This window comes from Branchiostoma floridae, chromosome 7 (genome assembly GCF_000003815.2).
Source record: "Branchiostoma floridae strain S238N-H82 chromosome 7, Bfl_VNyyK, whole genome shotgun sequence".
Classification (NCBI taxonomy): Eukaryota; Metazoa; Chordata; class Leptocardii; order Amphioxiformes; family Branchiostomatidae; genus Branchiostoma; species Branchiostoma floridae.
The window spans coordinates 24,379,967-24,406,534 of NC_049985.1; the positions used below are offsets into that span (position 1 = coordinate 24,379,967).

The 26,568-nt window shown below is 40.4% G+C and overlaps 1 protein-coding gene across 1 annotated transcript; it reads left to right on the forward strand.

Moving 5' to 3' along the window:
• Positions 1–11: 11 nt before the first annotated feature.
• On the forward strand, positions 12–26,198 carry LOC118420196 (protein mono-ADP-ribosyltransferase PARP14-like). The gene is made up of 29 exons (XM_035826910.1): positions 12–415; positions 1,491–1,700; positions 2,740–2,823; positions 3,279–5,687; positions 6,510–6,779; positions 7,353–7,456; positions 7,968–8,097; positions 8,714–8,950; positions 9,504–10,922; positions 11,505–11,683; positions 12,189–12,366; positions 12,980–13,120; positions 13,380–13,481; positions 13,937–14,093; positions 14,800–14,977; positions 15,554–15,652; positions 16,134–16,253; positions 17,295–17,471; positions 17,921–18,020; positions 18,419–18,562; positions 19,148–19,267; positions 19,833–19,973; positions 20,625–20,843; positions 21,630–21,920; positions 22,569–22,713; positions 22,981–23,186; positions 23,921–24,149; positions 24,463–24,557; positions 24,941–26,198. The coding sequence occupies exons 1-29, from the start codon at positions 244–246 to the stop codon at positions 25,213–25,215; spliced, it is 8,331 nt and encodes a 2,776-aa protein (XP_035682803.1). The 5' UTR covers positions 12–243; the 3' UTR covers positions 25,216–26,198.
• The last annotated feature ends 370 nt before the right edge of the window (positions 26,199–26,568 follow it).

Consider the following 26,568-nt stretch of genomic DNA (forward strand, 5'->3'; position numbering starts at 1 on the left):
ACTTTTCACAGTTTCTCGGGGCGTGAGGTGGAGCGTTCACGAAGCGGTACAGAAAACCTTTCACTTTCACATTTAAACGGTTACGTTGTCTTCATGTGTTCCTTTCACTCCGGGCTAGGACTCTAAACATGCTAAATCGCAGCACAGCAAGTATTCCATAAAGTTCAGGTGTTGTAAAATTACTTCCGGGTTTGTTGTAATACAGTTGTGCCAAGGTTGAACCGAGGCCGAGGGGGGAGAAAAATGTCGGCTCGCGCTCGGTCTGTGTATGTCCGTGGCCTGCCCGAGCTGAGCGGACTACAGGACAAAGTGTCCGGCTACTTCCAGAGCGGGAGTCTGTCAGCAGGCGGGGCTGTCACGAGGGTGAAGTTACTGGGACCTGGGCAAGCTTTGGTCACGTTTGGAGACGAAACAGGTGAGATAACAAAACAATTTTCACCTTCTTTTTCAAGCATATTAAACGTTACATGTTTTTTTCTTTACTCATTCATTGATCGATCGATCTCCACTGGGTGTTACTGAAAACAGGAAGTTAGCAGTTTCCCCCCGAAAATACTGCAAACCGCAAGAAAATTTAACATTAGGGTCAAGAACAATAATGGAGTACTCTCAAATACAAGAGTTCGGAGACCTCGTACCTCTATGAAATATTCTGACTTTGCAAATGACAACTTCACATCTTGATGATTTATGCATGGTTATAATGTACACCAACAATACATTAAGTTAAACATTTGGTGTATTATTGCAGCCAGTAGGTACCCAAAGTGTGAGTGATGAGGCCGATAAGTGGTCTTGATCCATTGTCCGGACTGCAGGTTGCTTAAATTCCGAGATCGAGAGGATCGGGTGTGTCAACGCGCCACACGGCCGTAGCTCTTAAACAGATCACAATGTTGACAATTCAATCATTTACTACATGTACTTAGAAGAAATAGGACACCTCCACAGTAATTTTGAAATCTTGCCATCTTTGTTTTGTTTATTATTATCATTATTATCATTGTTTGAACCTTCGTCTGCTAATCTTCACCTGCCACAAACTACATATGTTACATGTAATTGAGTCCTATATTGGAAAACACTAAATATAGATTTTCCTCATTAAGTATGCAAATTAAGTCAAAATTTTCATGTTACACTTCATTATGTGCATCATTGCCAAAGATAACTGGAAGCTTAATATCAGTGGAAACCCATTGTTTCTATGTTCCGTTGTGCTCCTTGGAAGATTTCATATTTGAACTTTTTGTTGGTTAAACCTTTTTTTTCTTTGCATGCAGCTCACATCAGTTTTTGGGTTCCCAGAGGATGTCACCCATATAATCAAATAACTATGGCCTGACTAACGTTTATCTGCAACATAATTCAATTCCTGTTCTGAGTACCACACCTATATGCCTAGTCCCTGAGTCTTCTTCACTTGCCTACATGTAATTATGATCAGTCCCATGTGACAATAACACATTACCCCTTTGTACACCCTCCAGTTGCCCAGAATGTGCTGACCCAGCCACAACACACCCTCCAGGGGACCAGGATTAAGGTGACGGCATGTCCTCCTCACCTGGATGTTCCTGAAGAATCTGCGGAAGATACCAAAGAGACAGAAAAGGCAGCAGCAGACAAGACAGAAGAGGTGAAAGAAGATACAGTGTTGTCAGAAGAGGAGAAAAAAGTTGAACAGGAAGAAGTTGAAGGTGAGTGATAGTTAGTTTCTTGTGACATCTGCTTGTTCATTCTCCAATGCAAATCCTTGCCTATACAATGTTCTTTGGAAAGGCTTGGCTAAACCCGGATGAGGTTTCCACTTTTGTGCATATGCGTGGCCTCAAACCAGCGGTCAGCCAATCAGGGGATGACCTTACTGTTTACTTTAGGTAAAGTTGATTCCATGATTGGTTAACAGCTGGTTAGAGGCCACATCCACAAATTTTAAAGTAGGAACCTCAGCCTGGATTAGCAACATTATCCTTCCCATGGCATACTGTATAGGCTGCATAGGAGAATAGAATGTGTTATGATATGGGCTTTTAAAAATACACTTTAGAGGAAAAAATTTGAATATTCCAAGTGCTCAACCTGAAGAGTTGCTCAATCTATCTTTATCTATGTTTTTGTGAGTCAATTTTCTGAGAAATTCTAAAACCTTGGCATTATGTTTGATAAGTTTTCTTACCACAGCTGCAAATCTATTCGCTTTAGCTGAATAACAGTTGGTGTACCTTTGATCAGGTGATCCTTACCAAAGACATTGCGCCACAGTATTGCAACAACATTGGATGGGCAAAGTCCATTGCACTTAGTTATACTTGTATGTTAAGATACCTATTCTACATTCAACATGATTTTTTGGAGGTAAAGTTTTTTACGTTACAACATGCAGTTCATATTTGTGATTTAAATAACTTTTAATCAGATGAATGAGTTCTTATGGAGTAATTTCAATCACCATTTACATTGTAACATGTCAATAAGTCAAAGTTCAAGACCACCACAGAATGATTGTTTACTAATGAAATATTTTTCTCAAGCAAGCAATATTGTTATATATATATCCATCATATTATTATGTTTTTGTTTAATTCTACAAATTGGTTGACTGTAGAATTGCTTTCCTATCATCATTGATGAAAATATTCTATCTTAAGATTATAATATTATCTAAGTCATATACATTACAATTATAAAAATACCTTATCTTAAGACATATGAAATAAAATGTCTTTAAATCTATAGCTGTGGAAACAAAGTCACAGGGAAGTGTCAAAGACTTGCTGAAGAGGTTCCAGTCACCTAAACCAATGCCACCAAAGGTCAAAGGTATATTACAGATGAGTTTTACCTTTCAACTTGAATTGTGGCTAACATTTCCAACTGACTAACTAACTAACTTGCAAATGATTCCTTTTTAAGGTGCTGGAATTGTGCTTTTCATCAGACTTGGGTTTCAATATTCAATTTGATAATAAGTTAGAGGAAAGATTGAGATGAAATTATGGCAAAAAGTATTTAGTATATAATCTCATCTTTCTGAAACATCTTTCAAATAATTTTGATGGTTGGATAATCAAATGAGATGTGATCTTAAACTAACTCAATAAAGAATACCAAATCAGGCTGGTGAATGTAACTAAATGTACATTTTGTTAGTGCTTAAATTAGTTATAGGACAAATTTTAGAGTAAGAATACTCCTTTAGCGTGAATTCACAATTCATCTTAGACTTAGTAGGATGTCATAGCTCCTATATGGAATAACATTTTTTCATGTTTTAGCTACAGCATTACAGCCAGAGGTTGTCAAGGAACCACCATCAATAGCAAAGCTCCCAAGAGACCACAGTTCAGACTCTGATTACGCAACGCCTCCAGAGTCTCCAACCCCCAAGCGTCTGCCTGTCAATGTCTGCCACGAGAGAAAAATTGATGAAACCAAACCTGTAATAGTCAACAGCCTCTTGGTGCAAAAGCAAGCAAATGAAGTCTCATCTGATTCAGATGCAGCATCACAGCATGTCCCACAACTGATGGCTGAATCTTGTCTGTTTGAGACTCTTACAGAGACAGGTCATCCTGAAGATGATTCTCCAAGAATGATGGGTCCATCAACTCCGCCTGAGATCTTTCTGAAAAAACCCAAGCCACTTGTGCTCCCAAAACCTTACCCAAAACCAACCACCAGCTCAACAGCACCCAAGGAGACAACAGCAACTTCCCTTCAACATGCAAACACAGAGGGTGAATCAATTGGAAATAAGCAACAAGAACACCATCCAAAACCAACCCCCATACCTGCAGTTACCACAGAGGCAACTGTTACCGCAGCTTCCTCTCAACATCCAGACATGTACACAGCATCGATAGATCAGCCGCAACAGCCTTTTTTGAAGCCGGCAACTTCGTCTTCAGCATCCACTGAAACATCATCAGATTCCCATCAACATCCAAACCTGCCTAGTGGATCAACAGGAGAACAGCCACGTGCAAGTCCAGCTACCACATCCTCGGAGCCTGGTGGAGCAATGTCGGCTTCCCTTCAAGCTCAACAACCAAACCTGTCAATTGCATCTAGAGAGGACCATCCACTAGAGTCAAACCCAATCCCAACTACCACATCCTCAGTGCCTTGTGGACCAACACCAGCTTCCCCTCAACAACCAAATCTGACCAACACATCAAGAGGAGACCTTCTACAACAACCACATCTAAATCCAAGCATCACACCTTCAGTGCCTAGTGGAACAACATTAGCTTCCGCTCAACAACCAAATGTGCCCAATGCTCCAAGAGTAGACATTCCACAACAGCCACATCCAAACATGACCACTGCATCTTCAGAACCAAGGACAGCACTGCCTTCCCCTCAACACCCAAACCTGCCTAATACCAGGGACCAACCACAACAGCTTCATCCAATACCACAGTCTACGTCCTCAGTTACCACTGAGGCAACCAGAATTTCATCTCAACCTTCAAGCATACCAAATATGCCAATGGAAGATCAGATGCAACAGCCTCATCCAAGCCCAACCACCATATCTTCTGTTCCCACAGGGACAACATCGCCTTTCCCTCAACAACCAAATCTGCTCGATGCACCAAGGGAAGACCTTCCACAACAGCCTCACCCAGTCACCACATCTTCAGCACCTGGGACAGCATCACCTTCCCCTCTATACCCAAACCTGCCCAGTACATCCATGGGAGGGTATCCACAACCACAACATGGACCATTTTATCATTGGCCTCCTCCTCCACATATGGGAATGATGTACCCTAGACCACCACTCTACCCACCCCAACTACCAGGCTCACAGGCACATTTTATGACTCCTGGAGTAAGAATGCCCTATGGAGACCCTAGGCATGGCTTTCCTTGGGCTGGAATAGGCAGCATTCCTCCATCTGGTGTCCAATTTCAAGATCAAGGTCATCCACCATCAGGCCCCCAGTCTGCGTTTTTTCCGCAAGCATCACATCACACTACTGGTGGACCTCAGCAAGCACACTACATGTTTCCTGGACAACCAGCAAGCAGCATTCCTCTTACCGCAGCAAGATCGTCACCATCGTCGGAAGTTCTGCACCCCTATCATCATCAGCCTACATCATCACAATCACCTAGCTGGGGGTCACCAAGAACTGGTTCTCCAGTAAGCCTTCCCTTGCCACAGCAAGACAGGAACAGAGGCTGTGACTACCTCCCTGACCAGGCATCTTCTGTACATTCCAGACAAACTCCAACAGACCTGATGAGTGTTTGGAGTGATGGAGAGTCAACATTTGTAGATGCTTCGGATTCCGTCAGCAATGTCGGAAGTATGGCTTCCGATGCTGACAGTTTTGTCACGTCACAGGGAAGGAACGAAGCGACAAGGCCATTGGGTGCTGCAGCGAAAAGTGACCACCATCCCTCTTACAAGGAGAGAAACAGAAAGGACGCAAAGCTGAAACGTAAAGCTCCATATACCATGTCAAGGGGAGCGAGCAAAACAGACGTACAAGCCAAGAAACCATTCGTTGGGCTGAGTCGCAGTATCGTAGTCTCTGGGTTTACATCCGCTCCTGATGTAGACTTGTTGGGTCTGTACTTTGAATCTGAGAGGAGGTCAGGTGGAGGGGAGGTTGAGGAGGTCAAGGTCAGAGGTACTGATGAGGTCATCATCACATTCAAAGATCCATCAGGTGTGTGGGGTTAATGTTGTTGATGTGTAAGAATGTGTTATTATAGGATTTCAGATGTTAGCAAAACTTTTGATGTTCTCTATACTTAACACTACCTGTCACCTTTATCTGTGGGGTTACGTATTCTATTTAAAAATTGCGTATGGAACACAACACAAGGTATTCCATATGGCCCGAGGTATGGCCCAATGGCATTGCGGAATACCCTGTTAGTGTTGTATTTTATCTATATCATATCAACCTGGGCAAATGCAAGTTTTTCGCAAAAAAGAGCATATTGTGTGACATCAATTGACGTCGTGTCAACAAGTTTATTTGTCAATTTGAATGAAAGAGCCAGGCAAACAGTTGGACAGCTGTTAGAATTTTTGACAGCAGTACACGCAAATGAGTTCCAATTGTTTGAATCGAAATATGGAGCCCCAGGCCTGTAAAATACCGACCGGTCTGAAGACCAATATCAAAGTTTAACTTAAATACGGCCTGGGCAGAGGTATGATATGATAAGGGATATGAAGTTGATGGTTTCAAATTACAATGTTTTAAATATATAAATCAATTCATTAGGAATGCTGCAGTTTAAAACCACTTTCCATCAACTTGTTAATTTGCTATGGATTGTGATGAATTTGCTACACACCAATGTAGCAAGCTAACATAATCCATTCAATTTGGTCTGATTTGTTTATTTAATAATCTAATATTTTCTATTCATGGGCTTTTCCACAACTGTTACAGTGGATGGTATGATGAACTATGAAGGTCAACTTTTCAAGGTAACTATTTGATTGACATATGTTGTTTATGTCTTAATACCTACAGTGACACAGCGTGTTCTGGCCCGTGAACATGTCCTTAACGGGCAGACACTTAACGTGAAGGAATTGACGTCATCTCCTGCGGAAGCCATCCTCGACACAGACATTTCTCCTCCATCAAACATCACCATCCAAGTCTCAGGCTTTACTTCCAGCCCAAATAAGGAAATGATGATGCTGTACTTTGAGAACAAGAAAAGGTCGGGAGGAGGAGAAATCGAGGACATCCAAGTCAGAGACAACAAAGTCTTTATTGTCTTCAAGGATCCCACAGGTGGGAAACAGTTATTTCATGACAACAATATGTGAATTCAGTATTAGAGCACTCAGGGGACCCATAAAATTTTGTGTCTTTGCACAAGTTATTACTATAGACTGAGAGTTCTTTTAATGCTTTTGTCAATGGGGGAAAATTAGACCACCAAAAAGAGACCACCAAGAAGAAGCCAGGTGGATTTAGTGTGGAGATAGTCACCTGACATGTTTTCTTGTTCAAGTGAGTATGTTACTATTGTTAGGGATTTTTTGGAACTTCAAGGATGTAATCATTAGGAACATGTGTGCAGCAAAGCAATTGCTGCAGTACAATTAAAAAACGAAGCACGTTTTATGAGAATGTCACATTTTTCATATTGACAAAGTTGGCAAAAGGTCTGTGTAAAATATGTCATTTGCAAGTCTAAATAATCATGCATAAACGTTAAGGAAACGATTTTGCTAAGAGGACAATTACAATGTATCATCAACTTGTAGCCAGGGGAATGAGTCTTTAATACACATTTCCATTTCAATGAGCCTTTAGTACACAATGTACATTATCCCCTTTCATTTTATACATTTTATACAGTTGGCCGACATGTTCTGAGTCGTGAACATCGTCTTGATGAAACTGTTCTCAAACTGAAGGAGGTCCAGCCCAGATCACTGGATAACACTCGTCTTCTTGTCAAGGTACAAAACAACTTTATTTCTGTTTTGCTACCCTGCATTGCAATTGTGATATGCTGGTCTCTACATGATAGCCCAGTGGATTATGCTAGTGGATGAGAGATTGAGAGATCACATGACTGTTTGATTCCAGGCTTTCCAGGCTAGACGTCATAGCTTTGTCATTAGGAAAGGCACAACTTACCTCACCACACCCAGGTGTAGAAATCTGACTTTGATTGAGGTAAAAGGCAATGGAAGGAGAGGAATGTGCTCTGCTTTCCAAAACTGTGCTCTTAGGTACAGTGATTAACTGTCTCTATGGCCTCAAAAGGCCTATAAGACTTACCTAATATACGTTTTACCTAATAGTATACAATACTGGTATTTTGATATTCACTTATTCTAGTCACAAATACATATTATTGAAGATGAAAACAGGTGCATTAGTTTCAATATATAGTTTTAGAAGAATGATGTTCATGCATGCATATGGGTTATGATGCTTTTGTTTTTGTCTGTTGACACAATACAGGGATTCAAGGAAAGCACAACCAAAGAGACCCTCAGCCTTTACCTGGAAAACATTGGCGATGACGAAGTGATCACAATAGACTACAGCACACAGCCTGGAGTTGCCCTGGTCACATTCAACAAGATTTCCAGTATGTCTGTACATTTATTGGTCAAACTGAATGTATAGCTGTTAACATAGTCGCATAATTCCACCAGGTGCCTTTATACCGCCACCTCAAAAACATTCTTATGGAGCCCTTCTCAAGATTGTCTTCAACACCTAAATATATAAAATTGTATTGCATTTAGGATATTTAACATTCAGTGTTCAAGACAATCTTGGGAAGACCTCTATACTAACGTTTTTTTTGTGGTGGTGGTCACAGTAAGGTAAAACTTTAAACTTAAAGCTAATTCTAGGCTATAGGTAATTCTTCATGCTGAAAGATAAGTTGCTATCACTAAGAATAAATATAGCATGTCTGGAACCGTTTGACGCAAATCATCACACCATATCTTTTACCATATGGTTATGATATAAAAGTATGCCTTCTTTATTAAGTCCACTTCTTTATTGCAGGCTCTGTATTATGTGACTCCCAGTATCTTCCTCAAGCATCCTATCAATAGTGGAAAGCCTTAAAGTTTGTATTTTTCTGATCTGCAGCATGCAGTTATATACCAGACTGAGTATTAAAGTCTATATATTCAATAGCAACATAACGTAGGTACTGACTGTAGCCTTTCATCCATTTCATCTTCAAGACTTTGACAAGATGGTAACCAAGGCACAGTCCAGACTACTGGAGGGACAACAACTCACCATGGAGAGGGTCCCCGTCACTGATGCCATCATAGTGACAGGTCTGCCAGACAACGTGTCCAGAGACCTGCTGGAGTTGTACTTTGAAAGGGAGATAGGGAGCAGCGGAGGTTCTGTCACTGAGATCAAGATGGACTCTTCCACTGGAACTGCGGTTGTCCAGTTTGATGATGCAAATAGTATGTACTAGTCTTTTCTTCTGTTTTTGGCGATGCCTCAGTGGCTTATGCCTTGTTAAATCGAAAAGCTGTAGATGTGTTTGATTGTTATTCATTATGTACTAGGTAGGTGTCAGCACAGTTTTGGGTCTCCTAGTTGCTGTTAGTGGTACTGCAGCAGAATTTCTCTTTTTCTTCTTTTTTCTGCAACTTGCCTAAGTGAGTAATTGCCACTGGATGTTAGGCAAAGTTATGATCTGCACAGCACACAAATAGGACTAATCAATGACTTTTAACTAACGTTACCAATACATAATATTGAAGACAGTGCAGTTGTATGATAATTTTGAATGTACTGTAGTCGCTTTAAACGTATTAAGCTACTATGTTGATAATATTATGTTTGTAGCAGATATAGGACTTTTTCTTGGTTTACCAAACCTATGCTGTTGTACCTGAATCGATAATGTTTTAATGATTACTCGTTATGTCCCACAAATTAAGCATTTTCAAATCTGTATGTTTCAACAGTTGAGGCAGTCGCACTCACTTTCTACCTCTCTCTTCCCTTCAGCTGTAAACAGTGTCCATCAGAAGTCCTCACACATTCTAAACAACACACCGATAAGTGTCCAACCCTACTATGAATGCCTTGGTGAAGTGGTGGACGACAACGCACCTGAAGCATTCCAAATGCCTCAACCCATTAATGTGAAGATTGAGCCTCAGTTGATTCTGTTTGTCATTGCCATGCCAAAGTTCATTGAGCAGCTTACAAGCAAGTTGGCAGAAGTTCATGCAGAAGTCGATATGTCGGTTACGGACATAGTGACAGTCTCACCAACACTGACGCCAGAGATGAAAGGAGTCCGGAAGCTGGCAAAGCAATGGGAAGACGAGAGTCGACGTTGTGTGGAACAGTTTTTCTCGCAGTTTCAAGCAACGGAAATCACCATGGCAACTCAAATTTGGGAACGTGCCAAAGACAGATTGGAAGAGGTGTCTGAAAAGGTGAGTACATCAAACAGGAATGATGTTTGGATTGAAGGTTCTGATGATAAAGATGGCGAAGGAGCGGTTACTCTGATTGGGACCAAAGAAACTGTCAAGGAGGCAGAGCTCATCTGCAAGACCATCATCAAAGAGACAGAGGCGCTACTGAAGTGGGAAGCCTCCATCGTGACTGATCACATCGACAACATGAAAGCAGCCAAGCTTAAGATTCTTCAGCTCAACAACTTTACAGGAAAGCATCCAGATGTGGAGATCAGGTTGAACGTAGACAACCAGAGTGTGGAGTTCAAGGGTCAGCAGGCATTGGTACAGAAGGCCAAGATTGACCTCTACGAAACAACCAATAAAATTGCTGAGGAAAGAGTCGCTCTTTCACGTGGAAAACTCTCATACTTGAAGTCAGACAAAGGAATGAAGCATCTAGAGGACAGTTTGAAGAAGAGTGATATAAAGGCTGCCTTCGCTATTGAAAATGAAGAAATTACTATTCTAGCTCAGTTTTCTGTTGAAGTAAAAGCGGCAAAGGACTTGCTGCCACAAGTTGTTTCAGAATCACCCATTGCCATTGCAGAGGAAAGTCGTGACTTGCTGACCAAGCAACGTTTTGTAACATACTCAACAAACCTCCGACAGAAGCTGTCAGTAGACATCCATGTTGCAAAAGATAAAGTGTGGGTGGTTGGAGCTGTGGAGAAGGTTGTTGCCGCATCAAAGGACATCAAAGCTTACATCGCCACAAACACTATTGTTACCATCAATATGGATGTTACAGAAGGAGAGGCAAAGTACCTGGACTGTTACCGCAGTTCGGCTGTCAAAGACGTGGAGAAAAACCACGCAGAACAACTGGTGAAGGTCATGATAGGCCAGGGGAAACTGACTGTGAAGGGGACCAAGGATGGAACACAGAGCGCTAAGAAGCAACTGCAGGTGCTTATTGACGATGTTACAACAGGCACCATGAACATCACAAAGCCAGGTCAGCTTCGTTTCATCAAATATTTCTTTGTCACTGTTGCATGGTTTATATTCAGAAGAAGCTTTTGAAAGTTTGCTTGTTTTTACTAATTTCTTGAAATACATACCGGTATCATGTAACTATGTATCAAAACTGATTCAAGCATGCAAAAAAAGTTGCCTTCATTATGAAATCAGGAGTGGTCAAAAAGGTTCACATTGAACTTAAACAAGCGGCTGAGCACACAATCAATAGACAGTAGATTCTTGATCTTTCACATCTTTGATTTGTAAGGCTTCACTCAATAGGATCCATGTTCTGAATTATTTTTTTGAAACATTTGCTTATTAGAAATTGACAAAAATTGATGTCATCCATATAATGATGTAGTGTATAATATAGTGTGGCCTAACCTCTAACTTGAAGTCAATAAGTGTACTATGAGGCTTTGACAAAGTTTTTTTTTCCCAATATAAGAAGAGCAAAGTTTCAGTTTATCCCGAAGCATACCCTATGCTTTTCTTCATAATTTATTTTAAAATGTGTTAAGAACTGACCAACTGATATTTAGTGGTTTTGACTTTTTTCCATGGTTTTCTTCAGGAATGCACAAGTTCTTCACGAAGGGATCAGGGAGCGGCTTGCTGAAGGGGATAGAGAGGGAGGTGAAATGTGTGATCCAGGTGGGCGGTAAACCACCTGGTGTACCTGTCCGAGACATGGGCGGAGCCAGACCAGCTGCAGCACCTGCAGCACCTGCAGCACCTGGAGGTCTAAAACAGGTAAGAGAGAGAGACCAACTTATCTGAACCAATCAGAGACCAACTTAGCAGGTGATAGCAATTCTTGAAAATACATCCCAGTAGGTTATCTTTGCAGGTATTGTCAATACTATTGAGTTGCAAAGTGTTGTGTACTAACAGATTGATAAGTTTGTTTCATGCCTATGCACTGTCTGATTAATTTTGTTTTGTATTGATGAAATTCGTTGTCTGTCAAATCACTGAGATGCTGAAAGGTAGCTTTGAACTTGCCACAGCTTCAATGAGATACTGGTACTCATTTGATTTGCTATTCTTTCAAACAAGGACACTTCAGCATCCTTATTTTGGTTGTATGCTTATGTTTTGACACCCCTATGTGCTGACAACCCTAACTACCTTAACATTGAGTGTGAAGACATACATTTGTAGGGGTGTAGGAACGTAGGTTTGTCGGGAAACAAGGGTGTCTGAGCATAAGGGTTGTCTATACATAGCATTGTAACATAGGGATGTCGGAACATAGGGCTGTCGCCATATTTCACTGATTTTTCTATTCCAGATCTGTTACCACACGACGGAAAGGCGGAAGCTGGTAGTGGTACAGGGTAACCTGACCAGTCACAGGGTGGATGTGATGGTCAACACTGCCAATGGTTCCCTGTCTCATGGGGGAGGGCTGGCAGCTGCAATTGTTAAAGCAGGTAACAATCTGAACATGTCCTTAGTATGTGTGATTGGTACTATTAACATGCTTGGCATAACATACCATAAAACTTCAGCAGAAATCTGTTCTTGGTAAGTTTGCAAGTAACAATGTGTTACCACGTTTGAGCCAATTCTCACACCAGGATATACTCTAATGACCATGAATAGTTTCCCCTACATCTACTATGATAATTATGGAAAAGTTGATATAAACCTGCCACATTTAAAAAATGATGAATTCAAAATGCAGTAGCAGTAACCCCTGAGGTAAGTGTGTACATTTGAGATGTCCCAGTATTCAGTACTGTCTTTAGCTAATCCGTAAAACTGCGTTAAGTATGTGATGGATTGTTACGTGGAAAAAATATGTTTTTAGGAGATGTTAACTATTCAGCATTAGATAAATGTTATTCTGACACAATCAAGCAGTGTGAATTTACCCATGTGACTATTTACTTTGCCCTCCAGTAGTGACACCTAGCTGCAGGGTAAGTTCATTGTAGAAGCATTATTACAGCAACTGTACTTTTTGCCCTGAGCAAAGTGCCCGAAATGTTGTGTCAGAAAATCAGTACTCTAGATCAGATTCTGCTCTTTCTCTTCATGCAGGTGGCCAGGAGATCCAGCGAGACTGTACCAACTATGTCAAGGACAATGGGAAACTAACTGAAGGGCAGGTGATGTCAACAAAGGGGTACAAGCTTCCCTGCAAGATGGTGGTACATGCCGTGGGCCCACTGTGGATTGCAGGTACTGCATTGTTTGTATTGCATGTCACAGTGGTTAGGGAGTGTGCCTCTGAATCTATAGAGAACAGAAGTTCAATTCCTGCCTTTTATTGCACATCTGACATTTACACTTATTGGAAAGAGTTTTGTAGCTGAATGGTATGTAAATGTAATACTATGCTTTATAAGATTATTGTAACATGGAATATACTTATTGCTTTAAACTGATTTCTCCTTCAAGTTGTCTTTCAATAATTATTTCCCTTCTGACAAACCTACAGATCAAAAGGACTCCAAAGAAAAAGCCCTGAAGATGGCTGTGGAAAATGCCTTACTGGAGGCCAGAGACTACCACAGTATTGCCATACCTGCCATCAGTTCAGGTGAGGAATTGATCCTACTATGTAAGTACTTGCCACTGAAGACTATGGGGAAATGCAGATCATGCATAGTCCATGCTATCCTGCTTCAATTCTGATTTTTGTCACCTTAATGATATGGTGTATCTTCATCTTTCTGCATGCTTTAACATATCAAGAATTCAGTATGTCACCATGATTCTCTATACATGTATTGAATTAAGTTCAAAAACACCAAGTTTTGCAATGTGTTTCAAAACAGTGTAATAATAGATTTTTAAAAGCTTGTATTCCAAATTTCTACTGTTAACTTCATTATTCTGCATGCATATTTATCTCAATGGAGGTCTCTACTTTCTTAAGGCTTGTCTGTTACTTGTTGCAGATGCTTTTTTGCAGTCTTAAAGATCGTCTTTTTCATCGTTTTCTATGATGTTTGACTTATTTTTGACATGTTGTTTTATCAATTTGCTTGACAGGTATTTCTGGCTACCCAATCAAACCCTGTGTGGCTGCTATTGTGGCTGCTGTGACAGCTTTCTTCAACACCAACCCTGACTGTGCTCTGTCAGAAGTTCACTTTGCAGAAATGGATCCCCAAAAGACAGACGCCTTCAGAGATGAGCTCTTGAACCGGTATGATATCTGATTATGTAGCAAACCTTTGAAGATCATAGACCACAACAAGGTTAAATGCATCATAGAGAGCAAGGCTTTTGATGCAAAAATTAGACGAAGAACAAAACATCAACTTTTTTTCAAGAACATTGAATGATGATTGGCAATTTTTAGATAAATTATGATACTTTCTGTGCTAACGCTAGTTCGCCTTTATTCGCGGGGTAACCTTTATCCGTTGTATTTAACACCAGGGTATTTCAGGATATCAAGTCGACTGACGGTGGTCTCAAACTGCATTATATTGAGAAAAAAGCAATTTGAAACCACTGTCCATCTAGCTGATATCCCTAAATATCCTGTTTTTATGTACAACGGATATAGGTTACCCCGCGAATAAAGGTGGACTAGCGTTACCAATTGGTTTTAATTTTCTCATGTTTGTGTAGTGAAATATATTGTTACAAAGAAAGTAAAATACTGTTGATGGTAGACTGCTCTATCCTGAGATGTTGTAAGAATACTCAGTCTGCTAAGATTTGGGTTCAATGTCAGAAGTGTCTGCAAGACATATAATGTGAACTCATTCCTCAGCTAACCTACATCTTTCATACTGCAATCGTCCCTCAGTAAGATGTCTGGAACCACACATATATATATACTTTCTATTTAGAACTTTTATTTGGTCTATTACCTATGACAAACGTGTTTGACATGCCAACAGATTTGGAGGAGACAAAGTAACGATGACAGGCTCCTCAGACACCACCCCTTCAAGACCGGTCCCTACACCCAGGCCCAGGGCAGCTGGTTCAGATGCTGCCACCAGCCCCAGCAACACTTTAATCACTCCAGAGGGAATCATCATCCAGCTGAAGAAAGGGAACATCACTGCAGAGAAGGTGAAGTCATCCTCCTTTCGCAGGGACATCCAACAGCGAAACCACCTGTCTGGCTGTACCCTGCTTTCTCAACTGTCACCCTTAGTTCCTGACTGCCCTGCTTATGAATATTAATGAGCCTTACATATGCGAAACCCCTTTTGAAAAGTGGAAAGCCTATTCTCTGATTGGCTAACAGCTGGTTTGGGGGGGGGGGGGCATCCACAGGAACTAAGAGTGACGGTTGAAAGAGCAGGGCACATCCAGACAGGCAGTTTCGCTGATGGATATCCCTGCGGAGGAGGATGGATGAAGCTGACTGTCGCACTTTCTTGTTATGTCACTTTTTCATTAAATTTTATTTATCATTGGTTCTCAGATAAAAAAGAATATGCTAAAACCAAGGACATGAAAAGACAGCCTGAGGGACAGGTTTATGCCTTGGTACACACTTTTATAGGAAGTGAGTACAGTAAGTGTAATCATATTTACTTTAACTTTGAATTGGACTTGAGGAACAGAACTACATAATTTTTATGACGTACGTTAGCCTCTGTCGCCACAACATCACAACCTTGCTTGACCTTTCTTCTCCAGGCTGATGTCCTTGTGAACACAACGAGTGGTGACCTTGACCTTAGCCAGGGTGGTGTTGCTAAAGCCTTCGGTCAGGCTGGAGGACAAGAACTACAACAGGTGGGTGGGACTCTGTTTGAACCTTTAACCCCATAACAAATTTACAGCCAAATGGCTACTAGGACAAAGGAGTAAAGAGTTAACAATTCTTTGGAATTCATAGTTCGAAAAAATCAATCTTGTGCTTTGTCTAGGAAGTCATACCATCACATTTTCTATATCTAAGTGTGAGACAAAAAATTATCATCATCATGGTAAAGTTCAAAATATCTACATTTTGCTTATACAAATATATTAGTTCTTGCTTCAGTAAGAATCATTTGAATTTGATGTATATAAACTGGTACATTATCCACAGAAAACTCTAAAAATAACATTTTAAAAAGTCGGTAACACGACTGTATTCATTGGAAATAAATAAACTAAGTTTTAAAACTAAATATTATCTTTGAACCAGCTCTGAGCATTTTTGAACACAAAGTCTTCCAGTCCTGTCTTTAGACTAATTGCATTGAGTTAATCATAAAACTGTACTTTTCAGCTTTGTAACAACCATGGTAAGGCCAATGCAGGAGATATAGTGATAACCCTACGTGCTGGAACCCTCAGGTGTAAACAGGTGTACCATGCTGTCCTGCCCAACTGGCAAGAGTCTGATCAGGTAACGTAAAACATTCCATCAATCTATGTCTGTTGCATGTCTTAGCACTGGTGTAGCTGTAATACTGGGCAGTATACTAGACTAAGTGTATTTTGAGTCTCCTACAAGAGTGTCAACCATGTTTTTGACTCTGAGACAGGAGAAGCGGGTCTTTGGATGCATGCATGGACTTTAACCGAATAGCCCTTCTATACGTGCTAGTACGTAATCGAGCAGGCATGGCCGAGCGGTTTACAGCACGGTACCTATCTTCAGTAGATCCTAGGTTCGAACCCCACTTGCTACATTTTTTTTTCTTTGTTAGACAAATCTCATGTAGTGTTTTTCTGATAGAAGAAAGACCAATTCAGTAATTCGATGTTTAAAAACTCTTTTTTCGTGTGATTTTGTTTAACATCCAGGCTTTTTCCAAAATACGCACATACGTGCTATTGCGTAATCAAGCCAGCATGGCCGAGCGGTTTACAGCACGGTACCTATCTTCAGTAGATCCTAGGTTCGAACCCCACTTGCTACATTTTTTTTTTCTTTGTTAGACAAATCTCATGTAGTGTTTTTTCTGATAGAAGAAAGACCAATTCAGTATGGATTGATGGATGGATGGATGGATGGATGTGGATGGATGGATGGATGGATGGATGGATGGATGGATGGATGGATGGATGTGGATGGATGGATGGATGGATGGATCAGATGATGTCATAAGTACCATCTGTTTTTCCTTATCGGATAAGTTGAGGAAAAAAACTGAAAGTGAACTCAAGCAGCTATTCTTGCACTGGTCATACAGAGATCCACTGGTCATACAGAGAAGTCAGAAGCTATTTACAGTATTTCATTTTACTAGAGAATTCTCCTAGCTCTTTCTGACCAGTATCATCGTAAGGACTGTAGCCATTTCTGGTAGCGTGCATGTCGGGTGAGCAACACAGCTGGAATCAATCTCACAGCTTCTAGTTCCAGAAACAGGGCCACTTTAACCACTGGATTTTGCGGCAAAAGGAATTAATGTTAAAGTTATTTTCCTCATTGTTTCCCCAGCCCCTGAGAACAATGGTGCAGGACTGCCTGGAGTCTGCTGATCAAGGTGGTTACACCTCCATATCATTCCCTGCCATGGGTACAGGGAACCTGAAGTACCCTCGTGACGTGGCCGCCAGCTGCATGTATGATGAAATACTGTCCTTCAGTCAATCAAACCCTGGAACAACACTGCAGGTAAACATTCTACTATAATTCTGCCACATTGATAGGTAAGCTGTTTACATTTAATAGGACAGATAGGACATTAAATTGAGGTCCCATGTATGGGGAGAGCCATACCCCAGGCATGTTAAAGAACCCCCACACATGCGATGTTGCAGTGTGCGTTGGTACAAATTCTTCTTCTGTGAGTGTGGAGTTGGTTATTCACTTCAAAATCAGCCGGATGGAGGCCTGATGAACCTCTGTCTCGTATCAGCCACATGGTGATTTACAACATTCACCCGGACGGGACACCTGGCGCATCCCTGTCTTGTAAATAGCCAGCGAAAGGGTGTGTCAACCTGTAAGGGGCGGTATAACCCTATCGTGTGTAAGCGCGTTGACCAATGATGATAATGACATTTATAGGAGTGATCTTCTTATTCTCATATCTGAAATGTTCAAAACCTTCTCTTCCCCAGGATGTGGGAATCATTGTGTTTGACCAGCCAACAGTCCAGGCTTTTGAAACAGAGCTGAGGGTCAGACAGGGGGTCCCAGGAGCTTCTGGAACAGCCTCAGGTGGGCAATTTACCAACAGTTGTGTCCAGCTAACATTTTTAATGATAACAGTAAATTCATCAGTGATTGTGGGGACTTGACACAAGAAGGGGAAAGCAGTCTGTGACTGTGTTTTGAGTTTGCAGTTGCACTGAGTGACTATCTAGTAAGTATTGCACTATTTCATGATTTTCACTGAAGAGATGTGATGAACACAAGATGTAGCTGCATATGTATCAGTGTTTATCTACTACAGTAATCTGTTGTGAACCTGTCTTTTTAGAAAGGTCCTCATCATATTCGATAGTCTATTCTATCATCATGGTAAAATAGGTAAATTTAGATATTTTGACTTTGATTTACTGTTGTTGTGAATGTCTCTCTATGTGGCCAGAATTTTTTGCCTGTTTTAATTGCAGGGTCAGGTCCATACTCGGCAGTGACCACCCCCATGCCTGGTCAGCAGCAGATGACTATTGGAAATGTGACCCTCCAGATTCAGGGAGGTGACCTCACTGCTGAAAATGTGGACTGTATCGTCAACGTTACCAGCAAGGATTTGGGTAATAAAATCAGATTCATGGGTTATTTATGTGATGTCAAATGGCAGAGTGGCTCATAAGCCTAGTGGGCACGGGATTGAGAATTTCTAGCCTTCCTGGCCAGTGTATTGTGTCATTGAAAAGGCACTTAAAATGGCTTTCCTCACTCCACCCAGCTGTAAAAAGAGGCACCTGTGCAGAACTATGTAATGTAATGTAACAGATTAAATTATCATAATCAGATTTTCAACTTCCGGGATGACGATTGACAAATTTAGGTATACTTACCAAATCACATTCACAGTTAGCAACCACCTACACAGGCTATATGAGACCTTCTTCAAGTCCCAGGCATCTTGACAATGATGAAGAATGCATAGTTTTTTCTTTTCATGATAGTGCTGATATCAGACATATCTTAGTGCTGATTTTAGAAGTTAATCCTGATTTCTTTCATTAGACATTACCCAAAACTTAGTTAAACTAAACTCATGCATTAACAGAAAACAAGAGTAAGACAATTTGCAATTGCACAAAGTTAGGTGTTGTAAGAAACTTTTTAGGGGATATGATCTCTTAAATGTACTTTCCTACCTCCCCATCCAGATTTAAGTGGCCCCATGGCTAAGGCCATATGCCAGAAGGCAGGACCCAGTGTAGCAGCACAGTGTCAACAGTACATCACAAGGAACGGGCAGCAGGACCATGGGGCTGTGGTCTTAACAGGTGGGAGTTTTGAAAAAAAAAATGGTACCTGAGGATTTATGTATATTTTCTGAAATTATAACACTTGCACAAGGGCTTCTAATATTTTCAGTTTCCACTACTATTATTCAATTTAAGATTATAGTGATTATGGCTTAGACAAGCAAAGGAAGAGCTACATGTATCAGAGTTATATATGAAGGCTATTCAGCACCAAGGACAGACACAAATTGGGAAATTCTTATGCAAACAATTGTTCTAAGGACATCGTATCAATGTGTTGGTGCCAAAACCTTTCTTACTACAGGTTCACAGTTGGTGCATTCGTTTTTCATGCTTTTCTGCATTTTCTGCCAAATTTGTTGTGTTTTCTAGCCATCTGTTGACCTTATTTACTATTTACAGGCTTCCAGCAATAATTTCCTAATCAGAAAGTCTGTACACAGCAATGTAAGCTACCCGTTACAGTAAAACTATCCTTTTTGACTAAATATTGAGGATTTACATGATTTTCAGCACCAAGGACAGACCCACACTAAAAGAAAGAGGATTTTGTTGGATTCTTTGTTACTATTTTCCTCTGTAGGTGCTGGTAACCTGCCATACAGAGGCATTCTCCATCTGGCACACCCCAATACTAAGGTCCTGAAGAAAAGCATCAAGACCTGTCTGGAGACGGCTGACAAGAGAGGCTTCAGATCAATCTGTTTCCCTGCTGTTGGGACAGGTGGGTGCTGACCAGTAGGCATGAGACTTGATTTGAGAAATTTCTTTATGCAAAGATTCACACACAAAAATTTTAACCAACAGAAAACCAAAAATATCTATTTGCAATAACTTACATTCACAACCCCTTTCCACTCAAAACTGCAACTGCTTAGCAACCAAGACTTGAGGGATCTCTCAACAAAGTTCATGATGCAAATTGATTTTTTTTACCTTTTGCATGCTTTGCCGTCTTTTAAATCATACTTTACAACATGCACTATATTCCAATTATGAAATCAAAGGTTGCACAAATCCAATTTAGGTCACTGTACAGTCGCTCACCACCTAAGAGAAAATAGGCCATCGGAATAAGTCAAGTCCATATGAGTTGCGTATTGACATTATTTTGGTTCAGACAAACTTTGAGGCCAAAGAAGTATTTTTGGTTAGATATTCAGGCTGCACAATGGTGGGTCAAAGTAAAGAATATTTACTTCTCCCCTGCAAGCTTTATCAAAACCTGTCCAATAAAATGTAAAATACACAATTCAGACTTGTACAGACTTGAATATATGCAATTATGTGACAAACACTGAACCCTTACTTAGTGATGAAAATAAAGTTATAGCACAACTCATTTGTCTTTAAATAACATCTCCTATCTACTAAGGTGGCTTTAAGATCAGCCCTGACCAGGCAGCCAGTCTGATGCTGGACGGGGTTACAGACTTTGCCCAGAAGGGATCTCCCCAGTCCCTCACCACCGTTAGGATCACGGTGTTCCAGCAGCAGATGCTGCACAACTTCCACTCAGAGATGGACCGGAGGGCTCGAGGATTGGGACACAAGTCCAGGGGGTTTGGTGCAAAAGTCAAAAGCAGATTCAAAAGTAAGATACAACAATTTGATAATCTTGTAAGTTACGTACTAAGCTAATGTAGTAGATAGTATCATGTGCAGTATAATAAGTCATTGTGAACGCTTTAACCAGTGTTCACTGAATGCCATTCAGTGTCATGCAGTTACACTGCGAGCTTTCAAAAAATACATATTAAATCTTTAATGAATGAGGAGCTTGTGCATTTTCCCTTCAATGTTGGCTTCCATCTAGACAGAGGGACACTCATAAGAGGTGTCTAAGAAACAATGACAAATTCTCTCACTTCAAAATGTAGAACAGCTTGTTTTGTACTAACAGTGCCTTACCCTACTGTGTAAAGCTCCTCAATGAGGATGATAATTTGTAATTTGAACAGCAAATGTTTGTTTATATTATAACTAAGCAACATTTTTAGGTATTAGATGTTATTTTAGCACTCAAACGTTTTTGATGATGTCAAGTTAGTGACTAAAATCCTGACTGTACAAAAGATTTAACATTATATCTTTACAGGATCTTATATATATGTATGATGTCTTAAATACTCTTTATGGTCTTGTACATCCAAACTTGAAGTATCCTTGCCTTTTGGTGGGCTCTCTTTTTGCCTGAATATTTATTCTAATTTTATATTTTGAGTTTTAGGTACAGTGGGCAGATGAAGAATTTTGAGTTGTCTCAAATTCCTACTGTATTGAAAAAAGGGAAAAAAAATGATTTTCAATCCACTGTCAAAAGTTGCTACAAACTTTGAACACTCAATGTGTTAACGTTATACTTGAATGTCTGTTCCAGAGGTTGCCCATTCCCTTGGGAAGAAGAGCCGGGTGGCAAAGATCCTTGGATTCTCGTCGTCTGATGGAAAGCGTAGTGCTGGTGACACAACAACGACCCCCACGTCTCTCCTCCTACACTTCTATGGCACAGACAGAGCAGTTGGCGTGGCCAAAAGGAGAGTCCAAGAAACCGTGGACGAAAACTTTAAGGAGGAAAAGATTGATGATGCTGCAGTACTGCAGCTGTCCTCTGATGAGGTGGAGATGCTGAAGGCTTATGGACAGCAAAACAATGTGTCCATCAGAGTTGGTGAGTATTGTATTACCATTACCATCAAAGTTGCATTTTTGTTTGCAGTTGTATGCAGTTGGACAGCATAACTAAAAAAAACACATGACTGTTAGGAAATTTGGTTCGTAGTTGAGATCTACTATTAATCACCTATTGAAAATAATTTTTATATTTTGGGCCCATTGAAAGCTTTTGTATGTAGTATCGTATTCTGGACATGGACATTTTTGGTTGGAATATAGCTTTTGTGCTCAGGGAGAAGTGTAGAGTTAGGTCCTCTTTGACTCACAGTTTTGCAGGGGCATTTCGTTTTTGAATGTCAATTCACTGTTCTTGCAATATTGATTCATGGATTCATTCACAACAAAGTAATGTCTGTATAGATTGGAATAATGTGGTTAAGAAGAGTGACTGTCTCTTTACAGCCCCTTCAAGTCACTCAAATATCTGTGACAATAGGCAACTTACAGCATTCTATCACTCCCAAAAAGGTTTGGGCATCACCTGTGTCAATTGCTACATGTAGATTGGACTGTTGAGTAGTGTTGCTAAGTAACACACAAAAACTACAAGGAAGGTGTGAAAATTGCTATCAACTTTTGATACAGCAATTTTGACATGTTTGAGATCAAATTGAATGTTTTGTGATATACTTTGAATTCTTAGATCAAGGTAGCCGTCACTGCATCACTATTCAAGGCATTTCTGATGTGGCCTCAGTCATGTCAAAAGTCTGGGAAGTCCTGCACGCTAAGATAGAGGAGAGCAGGAAACTGGAGCAGGCTTTGTCTCTGCAGAAGGACATCTCATGGTCAGTATAATGCAGGATTTTTATGTTTTTTTACATTGGGTCCCCTAACCCTAACACCTAACCCTAACCTCTAACCCTACTTTTCTAGATGGGAAAGTTTTCTGCTACCATATCGTTGTCAAAAAGTTTTAAATGGATTGATGTTCTCTCACCCCTTTCTGTATCATTTTCTTTTCATCATACCATTTTGATTTAAAGTTAACTACTTTTAGTAAATTTCTTGTTTGATTTAAATGTTATCTGTTTTTTTCCATCTTTCTGAACCAGGTGCTATGAACAGCCAGATGGAACGAACGTCCCCTTTGACCCCCTCATCAACTTACAAATTGAGGAAGCGTACAAGAAGAACAAGAAAGGGAAGGTTCAGTATGAGGATGATGTGGGTCAGTGTGAGATTGACTTCAGCACCATGAAGGAGAGGGCATCAGGACAGGTGTCCAATGTCCGCAGGGATGATCTAAAAGCTAGAGCAGGTATGTTGTGAAACTTGCCACCTTGGCTTGGCTTTTTCTCTTCCTCATCATCACCCTATAGTAAAACTGACCTTGCTACAGTCCATTCCAATGAATATTCCTTGTATTAATGCATTGTTATTATGCATTTGTGGGACCGTGTGGCGCAGCGGCAGAATGTTCGAATCTGGCTGCCGTGCTACCGATCTTGTGCCCTTGGGAAAGGCAATTTACACGACTTTCCTCACTTTACTCAGGTGAAAATGAGTACCTAGCTTCAGCTAGGGCCGTCCCTCGGATAGGACGTTAAATGGAGGTCCTGTGTATGGGGAGAGTCACACCCCATGCACGTTAAAGAACCCCCACACGTGCGATGGTGCCATGTGAGATGGAGCAAACCCTTCTGTCTGGAGTTGGTGATTCACTTCAAATCACAGGGATAGAGGTCTGGCAAACCTCCATACCGTATCAGCCACATGGTGATTTACATCATTCACCGGGACGGGAGACCTGGTGCATCCCTGTCTTTCTATTCAAAAAGAAGAAAGAGTATGCCACCCCGTAAGGGGCAGTATAACCCCAACGGTGCTGTAATACACCGTATGACTATGACTGACTGACTGAATGCATTGTTCAATGTCAGGATACTTTTAGGCATTGTCCACAGTCCACAGAAGGATAGGTTATGAATGTGTGTGCATTGCTAGTCTCCTTTAATCTGGACCAAGCTACTTTTCTATGATCCTGTCTAACAGTGACCAGTGCAGTTCCATCTCACTGGGATCCCCAACCAAATGACCGCAAGTCCGGGAAGCCAATACTATGCCACCTGGTAAAGTTAAAGTCATCTTCTGGTGAGTACAAGACTGTGAGCGGCAAGTTTGGACTGGGGAACATCGTGAGTATCGAGAGGGTGCAGAACCCAACACTGTGGAGCCAGTACTGTGCACAGAAGCAGAAAATCAGCCTCAAGAACCCTGGAAAGTAAGGCAGCATTTTTGTGCTGTTGTCACTTTTTATTCACTCATACTGCAACATCATGTGAAACACACACATACATTGTTACTAAGTTTTCTAGCATTTAGCAAATACAAAGGGACTGTAACAGCAAAAAATGTTTGTGATAAACTTCATAGTTCAAAGCAGGGGATGTACATATACAATGTCATGTGAACTGTTTATGACTTAAATTTACCCTGGTACTTTCTTCTATTCTTTACAATTTGATTGAGAAATAATTCTGTATTGACAATTTGTTAATCAAAACATGCTTGAGATTTCATAATCTTTTGTCCAGAAATATAGAGCAGGATCTGTGGCACGGGTCTTCAGCTGATTCCTGTGTCAAGATTTACCACAATGGTTTCAACAGGAGCTATGCTGGAGTCCATGGTATATACATTTTTTTCGTTTGAATGTCATAGAAATTTAGTACCATAAATCAAACACAATATTAGCAATTCCTTCATAGGAGCCCAATAAGGTGCGAGAGCAGTGAATGAAATAACTTTACTCATATTAAATCTATTCAGGTTACTCATATTAGTAACATGTATCCTGTCATTCCAGTGTAAGAAAGCAATTGATGAACCTTTTTTTCCACAGCTGGAAATCCTCAACAATTATGCTAATTTTTTCAGGTTTCTTCATATGCAACAAAATCGTTTTTTCAACTGAAGAACAGCAAAAATTGGAGTAGTCCAACTCTCTTGTACCACAGCCAGATCATGCTGATTTAAAGGCATAACAGACCTCCCTACCTTGGTTCCCTACAGGTGTGGCTATTGGCAAAGGGACCTACTTTGCTGTGAATGCCTCCTACTCTGCACAGGGTTCTTATTCCAGTCCTGATGGCAGTGGACACAAAAGAATGTTCCTGGCCAAGGTGCTGACTGGACTATCCACACCCGGTAACTCCAGCATGATCGTTCCCCCTCCAAGGCCAGGGGGAGGCCCGCTGGACACGTATGACTCCACCAGTGGTGGTGGCATTTTCTGTGTGTTTCATGATGCTCAGGCATATCCTGAATATCTAATCACGTTTACTTGAGTTACCAACTTGAAGATAAAACTGAATTTAGTACTTAGAATGGCTTTAATTGTATCATGTTAGAGAAGATCCCAGAAGATTAAGCCAAAGAAAATGTGTCTTAAATCCCTGATATGATAACATATTAGCATCATATCCAAAAAAATTAAGTCAAAGATATTCTTCTTAAATTCCTGACATGGTAAAATAAGGACAATATGCTGTGATAATGAACTGTGCAAAGGTTCTGTATATGTTAAAAGGTGTAAAAAAAAATTAATATTTCTCTGGCAGTGATATTTTAGATTTACAGAATATCGAATGGAATTTTTACAAGGATATTTTATCATGGTTGTGAAATTATGAGATAATATGAATGATAATCAGTAAGACAATCTTTGATGTTTGTAAATTTGCAGAATAAGATTTTATCATAAATTGTATATTTGCCTTAGAATTTGTGTAAATGTTAAGTGAAGGAATTGATAAAAAGACATAAAATGTCACAACAATTTTAACCCGAATAACGGCTTGAAAACAAGCAAATTTTACCTACTGCTTGTTAAGTACATTATTGGATATTTGATAGTTGAATAACGCATGCACCAGCTAAGCTATGCCAATTTTAAGGACATGCTTCACTAAACCTGTCCCAAAAACAATCTTAACTGGCAGGACATTCATACACGCAACAGTCAGTACCTGGACAGTGTGGACTGGGACTTCACTAAAAGCCTCTTCTAGGCTTTCAATAGTCGCAAGCACCTTCTGTGCAATATGCAAGTTAGAACACTTGCCAGCTGTAAAACAGCCATTTAATTTGAATACGGTGTAGATCTTTGTAGCCTATTTTAGATAATGTCTTAAGTTGCGACTATTGTTCACCACAGCATGTTATTGGAAAATTACCAGAGATACAGAATGCAGAGTTATATATTAACCAGTCTTATAATGCAGTTTTCTTGACATCTCATCAAACACTAATAAATCAACATCGTAAAGCATATCCTTTGTAAAACTTATTGAATCAACCATGTGCTGCCTTGTACACTGTATGTCATTCGTCTTCAGCAATTAAACTTTTTCGAATATGTGTGGTATTTGTCTGCATTTTTGTCAGATGACGCCTTATCATATTTCACCATACACGGCAATGCAATTGTACAGAGAGATCTGCGCCTATTAGTGCAATGTGATCAGTGAAAATTATTACGTTATATTGAACCATTTTTTTCTGCCTGATACATGGCCCAATGCATTTTGAGAAGTACAAACAGCTGCAGCGTCATTTGAAGTTCCGTTTAGACTCTTCTGAACCATGACGACTGCTTTCGGGGCTATAGAGACTTATATTCACATTTTACTTACATTTGG

Coding starts and splice junctions, on each gene's coding strand:
- LOC118420196 (XM_035826910.1), top strand. CDS start 244: ATGTCGGCTCGCGCTCGGTCTGTGTATGTCCGTGGCCTGCCCGAGCTG. Junction 8,098..8,713: donor CACATTCAACAAGATTTCCA/GTATGTCTGTAC, acceptor TTCATCTTCAAG/ACTTTGACAAGATGGTAACC. Junction 12,367..12,979: donor AGCTGCAATTGTTAAAGCAG/GTAACAATCTGA, acceptor CTCTTCATGCAG/GTGGCCAGGAGATCCAGCGA.